This window comes from Hordeum vulgare, chromosome 2H (genome assembly GCF_904849725.1).
Source record: "Hordeum vulgare subsp. vulgare chromosome 2H, MorexV3_pseudomolecules_assembly, whole genome shotgun sequence".
NCBI classification, from domain to species: Eukaryota; Viridiplantae; Streptophyta; class Magnoliopsida; order Poales; family Poaceae; genus Hordeum; species Hordeum vulgare.
In genome coordinates this window covers 37,733,776-37,741,687 of record NC_058519.1, presented here as the reverse complement: position 1 = coordinate 37,741,687, position 7,912 = coordinate 37,733,776, and the positions used below count along the sequence as shown (strand labels likewise).

At 47.3% G+C, this 7,912-nt stretch overlaps 2 protein-coding genes across 2 annotated transcripts; both read left to right on the top strand.

Moving 5' to 3' along the window:
- LOC123424693 (probable cellulose synthase A catalytic subunit 8 [UDP-forming]) lies at window positions 1–5,827 on the top strand. Its single transcript, XM_045108358.1, has 14 exons — window positions 1–314; window positions 432–624; window positions 975–1,225; window positions 1,327–1,426; window positions 1,522–1,711; window positions 1,929–2,195; window positions 2,289–2,634; window positions 2,718–2,855; window positions 3,010–3,135; window positions 3,221–3,433; window positions 3,599–3,854; window positions 3,991–4,193; window positions 4,480–4,830; window positions 4,914–5,827. The coding sequence occupies exons 1-14, from the start codon at window positions 291–293 to the stop codon at window positions 5,496–5,498; spliced, it is 3,243 nt and encodes a 1,080-aa protein (XP_044964293.1). The 5' UTR covers window positions 1–290; the 3' UTR covers window positions 5,499–5,827.
- A 681-nt stretch (window positions 5,828–6,508) lies between these two features.
- On the top strand, window positions 6,509–7,574 carry LOC123429438 (fruit protein pKIWI502-like). Its single transcript, XM_045113473.1, has one exon. It carries the CDS (start codon window positions 6,563–6,565, stop codon window positions 7,421–7,423), a length of 861 nt encoding a protein of 286 aa, XP_044969408.1. The 5' UTR covers window positions 6,509–6,562; the 3' UTR covers window positions 7,424–7,574.
- Window positions 7,575–7,912: the final 338 nt, after the last annotated feature.

The window sequence follows — 7,912 nt, the reverse complement described above, 5'->3', positions numbered from 1 at the left end:
CAAAAAATATTAATCCAAAACGCGGAGATCCCTCCCTCGCCAATGGCTAATTAATCAACCAATCCCCTCATGGAAACCGACAGCGGAACCAACACACCGCTGGTGGCCTGTCCCTTTCACCACCCCCTCCGGTAGTCAAGCCCCCGCGCCACCACCACTACTAGTAGCTAGCAGCGGCACTCCCGCTGCCATCCCCACTGCCCCCTCCCCCTCCGCGCTCCGGACATTGGGTGGGAGGAGCCGCTCCAGCTCGGTTGTCGGCGGTGCCGGGTTGATCGCCCTGCCGCGCCATGGACGGCGACGCGGACGCCCTGGTGAGCCCCCTCCCCGCGGGTTTCTCTCCCTCCCTCTCTCTCTCCTAGGAGGAGCCTCGCTTTGCATTTCGGCGGCCCGGATCTGTGGTTTTGACCGGGCCTCGTTGGTGTCTGCAGAAGTCCGGGAGGCACGGGGCCGGGGACGTGTGCCAGATCTGCGCCGACAGCCTGGGCACCACGGTGGACGGCGAGGTCTTCACCGCCTGCGACGTCTGCCGCTTCCCGGTCTGCCGCCCCTGCTACGAGCACGAGCGCAAGGAGGGCACCCAGGCCTGCCTCCAGTGCAAGACCAAGTACAAGCGCCACAAAGGTAACCCCCCCTCTCCACGCCACGGATCTCTCTCGCCGCCTGCAATTCCAGCGCAATTGAGCCGCGACAAGAAGTTTATACTTGCTCCGTATTAGTTAAGAGCAGCCAAATCGGGGATCCCCTTTTGTAGATCTTGCTACATCATTCTTGTCGTGAGCTAGTAATAAAGGCCGGATGGTTCCCTTTACTAGATCTTACATCATTCTTAGAACTCAACTGTCTGGGTGAATTGTAGCTGTGGAGAACCAGTGTATGATGTCCATTTCTGGAATTCCTAGCCACTAGTTGTCTGCAATTTAGTGTCCACACATTTTGTCAAGCCTATGCTGAGCTCTGCATGGCTTCTTCAGGGAGCCCAGTGATCCGCGGGGAGGAAGGCGACGACACTGATGCCGATGATGGCAGTGACTTCAACTACCCTGCATCTGGCACTGAGGACCAGAAGCAGAAGATTGCTGATAGGATGCGCAGCTGGCGCATGAACACCGGTGGCAGTGGGAATGTTGGCCACCCCAAGTATGACAGTGGCGAGATCGGGCTTTCCAAGTACGACAGTGGAGAGATCCCTAGGGGATACGTCCCTTCAGTCACTAACAGCCAGGTTGGTGCTAGAGAGTTCTATTTAATATAGGTTTTCATGAGAATATCTTGGATATATGCGCTATTACACAGTTTATTGACTTGGATTTCGCTTGCTTGCAGATGTCAGGAGAAATCCCTGGAGCTTCCCCTGATCATCATATGATGTCCCCTACTGGGAACATCAGCAGACGTGCTCCGTTCCCCTATGTGAATCATTCACGTATGTTTGTTTCTTGACATGATCTCTTGTGTTCCATTTTGCAACACTAATTTGAGGTGTGAATATAATTATTATTGTTTCGTGCTCCTTGCCAGCAAATCCGTCAAGGGAGTTCTCTGGCAGTATTGGGAATGTTGCTTGGAAAGAGAGAGTTGATGGCTGGAAAATGAAGCAGGACAAGGGTGCAATTCCCATGACTAATGGCACAAGCATTGCTCCCTCTGAAGGTCGGGCAGCTACTGACATCGATGCATCTACTGAATACAACATGGAAGACGCTTTACTGTGAGTTCCAACACCCTCCTCTTCACATTCATATCTTACAGCAGCATCTGCTGTTTGTCAGTACAAAACCTGATTGAAGTTACGAGTTAGGAGGTTGCCTTTATAATTGCACAGCTACCACTAAGCCTTTTTTTCGTGAATATTGTCCATGTTCTTTTCATTACAATGCTCTAGCCAATTGTCTTGCACCATTAATTTTATTCGATCTAAATTACAGGAATGATGAAACTCGCCAGCCTCTATCTAGAAAGGTCCCCATTGCTTCATCCAAAATAAATCCGTACAGAATGGTCATTGTTCTGCGGTTGGTTGTTCTAAGCATCTTCCTGCACTACCGTCTCACAAATCCTGTGCGTAATGCATACCCGCTGTGGCTTTTATCTGTTATATGTGAGATTTGGTTTGCTTTATCCTGGATACTGGATCAGTTCCCGAAGTGGTTTCCAATCAACCGGGAGACCTACCTTGATAGACTGGCTTTAAGGTGATCTTCTTAACAGTTCTTCGGTACTTAGTTGAAGCAGACGTTGTTTATTAACTATTCCTGATGATGCTACCATTTCATTTCTGTTAACAGGTATGACCGAGAAGGTGAACCCTCTCAGTTGGCTGCTGTTGACATATTCGTCAGTACAGTCGACCCCTTGAAGGAGCCACCTATCGTCACTGCCAACACCGTGCTATCCATTCTTGCTGTTGATTATCCCGTGGACAAGGTCTCTTGCTATGTATCTGATGACGGAGCATCAATGCTCACTTTTGACGCATTGGCTGAGACTTCAGAGTTTGCTAGGAAGTGGGTACCATTTGTTAAGAAGTATGACATCGAACCCAGAGCTCCTGAGTGGTACTTCTCTCAGAAAATTGATTACTTGAAAGACAAAGTCCAGCCTTCATTTGTTAAAGACCGCCGGGCCATGAAGGTGTGTTTGCTTTGTCAACATATGGATACTGATTTCACATTTTCTGATCCTATGCTAACGTGTCTTACAAAAAACTGTTGTAGAGAGAATATGAAGAATTTAAAATTAGGATAAATGGCCTAGTTTCTAAGGCATTGAAAGTCCCCGAGGAAGGATGGATCATGCAAGATGGCACACCATGGCCAGGAAACAATACCAGGGATCACCCTGGAATGATTCAGGTTAGCGTATTTCCAATATAGACTACCATTACTGAATTAAAAGCTAGACAGGTCTGGTTAGTTAGTTTTTTTTTGTTTTTGTTTTTTTGTTTTTTGTATTCTACTATTTAGAAAGATCATTGCTTGGCTAACTCCTCTTTCTCACCATTCTCAGGTTTTCCTTGGTCACAGTGGTGGCCTTGATACCGAGGGTAATGAGCTCCCCCGTTTGGTCTATGTGTCTCGTGAAAAGCGTCCTGGATTCCAGCACCACAAGAAGGCTGGTGCCATGAATGCCCTTGTGAGTAGTTAATACTCTTACTGAATTTAAATTATCTAGTTAATTCCATTTGATGGTTCTAATGTCGGATCATGTTTTTCCACAGGTTCGTGTCTCGGCTGTCCTTACTAATGGACAATACATGTTGAATCTTGATTGTGATCACTACATCAACAACAGCAAGGCTGTCCGGGAAGCTATGTGCTTCCTAATGGATCCAAACCTAGGTCCGCAAGTCTGTTATGTGCAGTTCCCACAGAGGTTTGATGGTATTGATAGGAATGATCGATATGCGAACAGGAACACTGTCTTTTTTGATGTAAGTCCGCAGTCCTCTCCTGAATTCACTGGTTCCAAGTAATCAATAGCTTAACATGTGATGCTCCTTTAGATACTTAATAAGTGATGCTAAGATTCTAACATTGGTCGATGGACTGGTTTTAAAATTCCTAACCATGTCCAATGATTTTTGGGCTTGCTGCAGATTAACTTGAGGGGCCTTGATGGCATTCAAGGGCCAGTTTATGTGGGAACTGGTTGTGTTTTCAACAGAACGGCTATCTATGGTTATGAACCCCCGATTAAGGCGAAGAAGCCAAGTTTCTTGGCATCACTGTGTGGGGGCAAGAAGAAGGCAAGCAAGTCAAAGAAAAGGAGCTCAGATAAGAAAAAGTCAAACAAGCATGTCGACAGTTCTGTTCCAGTGTTCAATCTTGAAGACATAGAGGAGGGTGTTGAAGGTACCATCTTTATTTTCTTGCATCCTCCACCGTCCAATTGCTTGGAGTTATACTGTTTTGTCATCCGCAGCAGTTATTGTACATTTCTGGAGTTTTAACCAACATGTAAGAGTATTGACATGTCAACATGTGGCAGGTGCTGGGTTTGATGATGAGAAATCAGTTCTCATGTCTCAAATGAGCTTAGAGAAGAGATTTGGCCAGTCAGCAGCATTTGTTGCCTCCACTCTGATGGAATATGGTGGTGTTCCTCAGTCCTCCACTCCAGAATCTCTTTTGAAAGAAGCTATCCATGTCATAAGTTGTGGCTATGAGGACAAGTCTGAGTGGGGAACTGAGGTAACATAACAATCATTCCAATAATGTTCATTCATATTTTTTGTTACACAAAGTTTGTGCAAAAAAAATTAAAAAATAGAAGTGAGGTATCAGTATGCAAAATTGTGGATGCAACTAATGTTTTTGTATCTTTGCTCTGGAGAAACACAAATATGGTACTATTTTGCACAAGTTCATAAGACACTTTATACTGCCTATTTTTGTTATGAATTGCAAATGATATGTCTCAGTTGGCATGAGTGAGGCCAGTTCCTGGTTAACTGTAACGAGGTTGTTCTGATTGCAGATTGGTTGGATTTATGGATCTGTCACAGAAGATATTCTCACTGGATTCAAGATGCACGCAAGAGGCTGGCGGTCAGTCTATTGCATGCCTAAGCGCCCAGCTTTCAAGGGATCTGCCCCCATCAATCTTTCAGATCGTCTGAACCAAGTGCTCCGGTGGGCTCTTGGTTCCGTTGAAATTCTTTTCAGCCGGCATTGCCCCTTATGGTATGGCTACGGAGGGCGCCTCAAGTTCCTGGAGAGATTCGCTTACATCAACACCACCATTTACCCACTAACGTCTCTCCCGCTTCTAGTCTATTGTATATTGCCTGCAATCTGTCTGCTCACTGGAAAGTTCATCATGCCAGAGGTAAATATTGGTTGCATTATCTTTTATTCAGTTGAAAGAGGTAGCAGCAACAAAGCTGACCGAATCAAATTTCTGGATTGCAGATTAGCAACTTGGCCAGTATCTGGTTCATTGCTCTCTTCCTTTCAATTTTTGCCACCGGTATCCTTGAGATGAGGTGGAGTGGTGTTGGCATTGACGAGTGGTGGAGGAATGAACAGTTCTGGGTCATTGGAGGTATCTCTGCCCATCTGTTTGCCGTCTTTCAGGGTCTTCTGAAGGTGCTTGCCGGTATCGACACCAACTTCACTGTCACCTCAAAGGCTAATGACGAAGAAGGCGACTTTGCTGAGCTCTACATGTTCAAGTGGACGACGCTTCTCATCCCTCCGACGACCATCTTGATCATTAACATGGTCGGTGTCGTTGCTGGTACCTCCTACGCCATCAACAGTGGTTACCAATCTTGGGGGCCGCTCTTCGGGAAGCTCTTCTTTGCCTTCTGGGTGATTGTTCACTTATACCCCTTCCTCAAGGGTCTTATGGGCAGGCAAAACCGCACACCGACGATTGTCATCGTCTGGGCTGTCCTCCTGGCTTCAATCTTCTCCTTGCTGTGGGTTCGTGTTGATCCATTCACTACACGTCTCGCTGGCCCAAATATCCAAACCTGTGGCATCAACTGCTAGGAAAATGGGAGATTGTAGAGACAGAAAATATAACAGTGATCGACTGACAACCCGTGGAGCCAGAGAAAATTTATGTTTGGGGTTGCGAATTACTACGTTTGAGAAAGTTGTCAAAATTGCGAAAACACATTTGTAAATAGATGTAATAGACCATCTACCGTTTTCATGAGGTTAAGCTCTTTTTTTGGAACAAAGGAATCTCATTGGATTGTAAACCTATAGGAATTTTCCTATGAGGCACTTTGTATCGTAGGAATGGACCTATGAATTCTTGTATTTATTATTTATATAAATTATTCCCGTCCTTCACATTTTGGAGGAGTTTCTAAGCATCAGGTCCTACCTCATTGTGTTTTTCTCTCCCTTCCCCTCTCTCCATGTAAGAAACCATTTTCTGCAAAATTGATGTAGTGCATCCAAACAACAACTTTGTGAAATTCCCACAGTTCTTGTTTATGCAGAAATCGGCAACACAAGACACTGAATTCATGGAGAGACTCTTTCCTTTACCTATTCCCATGTTTTTCTTTTTTGCATTCCAAATGCCATACTAAATTTAACCATAGTGAAATGACCAACATTTTCTTACATAGTTTATTTTCTTTCTCTATAGAAGTTGTTGATCAATAGGTATTCAAATACTCGCACCATTCGTAATTACTTGTCATAGAAATGAATGTATCCAGATGTCTAGGTGCATTCATTTTATCCATTTCTGCAACAAGTAGTTCGGGATAGAGGGAGTATCTTGTATGGATTTAGAAGTCACTTGTACTCCATACCTTCCAAAATACATAGCATATTGGGTTTGTTGGGATAAACATTTGACCCACAATTAGTATGACAAAATATATTTTGTGGCATAAAATTAATGCCATTAGAGATTTTAAACGTTCACAATAGGAGAGAAGGCAGCGGGGCGCACGAACACATGGGCCGTGCGCACCTGACAGTGTCGGGCCCACCCAAGCCCGATCTTCCCACCTGATCCCCTCTCCTAATCGCCACCGGATCCCCACGACCTCCCTGCTTTCTCGGCGCCTTTCAAGACCCGACCTTTCGCCATGGCCGCGGCCGCCACCATCTCCGCCACGCCCCTCGCCCCCAGCCATGCCTTCGCCAGCCCCAAAATGCTGCGCTCGCTCCCCTTCCTCCGGCGCCGGCTGCCCTCCTTCGCCGTCGCCGCGGTCAAGCAGGACGCGGCGGTCTGGAACGCGGCCCCCGTCGCCTCCATCGGCGCGGCCAGCGCCGACGGCTCGCTCTTCCACCTGCGAGTCGACCTCTCCGACGCCGCCGACCTCGCCTCCTCCTTCACCGCGCCGGGGCAGTACCTCCTGGTCCGCGTGCCCGGGGAGGACGGCCTCAAGCCCGCCTTCATGGCCATCGCGTCCCCGCCGGGGGGAGGCGCCTTCGAGTTCCTCGTCAAGGCCGTGCCCGGCGCCACCGCGGAGAAGCTCTGCGGCCTCCGCAACGGGGACGTGGTGGAGCTCGGCGCGGTCATGGGGAAAGGGTTCCCGATCGAGAGGGTGACCCCGGCGGACGCCGCGGAGACCCTGCTCCTCTTCGCCACCGGGACCGGGATCAGCCCGATCCGCTCGCTCATCGAGTTCGGCTTCGCGGCCAAGCAGAGAGCCGACGTGAGGCTCTACTATGGCGCCAGAAATCTTGAAACAATGGCGTATCAGGAGAGATTTGCAGAGTGGGAGTCATCTGGGCTCAAGATTGTGCCGGTATTGTCACGGCCAGGTGATGGCTGGAAAGGTGAAAAGGGGTATGTTCAGCGCGCGTTCTTGGAAGCCAAGAACATCGCCAATCCTACTTCCACTGGGGCTGTGCTATGCGGGCAAAGCCAAATGATCGAGGAGGTCACCTCGGCCCTTACAGCTGATGGTGTATCACAGGATAAAATCTTGAAGAACTTCTAGAATGAATCTCCTGAATGTAACTCATGCTTCTTTGGTTGGGCGGTACTGTGCCTTGCTGTTTGTATTAGAATATCTGTAATTTGATTCATCGATACTTCTCAACACAAGATACGGTAGATATACATGTTATCAGAGTGCGTTTTGCTGCAAATTCCGCTGCTTGCTGCCCCTGGGAGATGATAAGATCTAACCTTCCAGTGCTACGTAATTTTATAGCTCGCATTGTCTTTCCTACACCGCTTCTTAGTTATTCTGCGGGTTGTTTTTGTTGCCCTGATGGTATCAGTTTCTTTTCCATGATGCATATGTATGTCACCTGAATTATTTTTCTTACGTAGGAGGCACACACATTTATGTCTCATAATTTAGCTCCATGTGATTTCTGACCATGGACTTGCTCTTTGTTAGTGTTCCAATATTGCTTCTCTTTGTACTGCGGTTTATTTTGGCAAGTTAGTATAGCTCCATTAGGAAGAATTGAGCATGGCT

Coding starts and splice junctions, on each gene's coding strand:
- LOC123429438 (XM_045113473.1), top strand. CDS start 6,563: ATGGCCGCGGCCGCCACCATCTCCGCCACGCCCCTCGCCCCCAGCCAT.
- LOC123424693 (XM_045108358.1), top strand. CDS start 291: ATGGACGGCGACGCGGACGCCCTG. Junction 1,712..1,928: donor AACATGGAAGACGCTTTACT/GTGAGTTCCAAC, acceptor TCTAAATTACAG/GAATGATGAAACTCGCCAGC. Junction 2,196..2,288: donor CTTGATAGACTGGCTTTAAG/GTGATCTTCTTA, acceptor TTCTGTTAACAG/GTATGACCGAGAAGGTGAAC.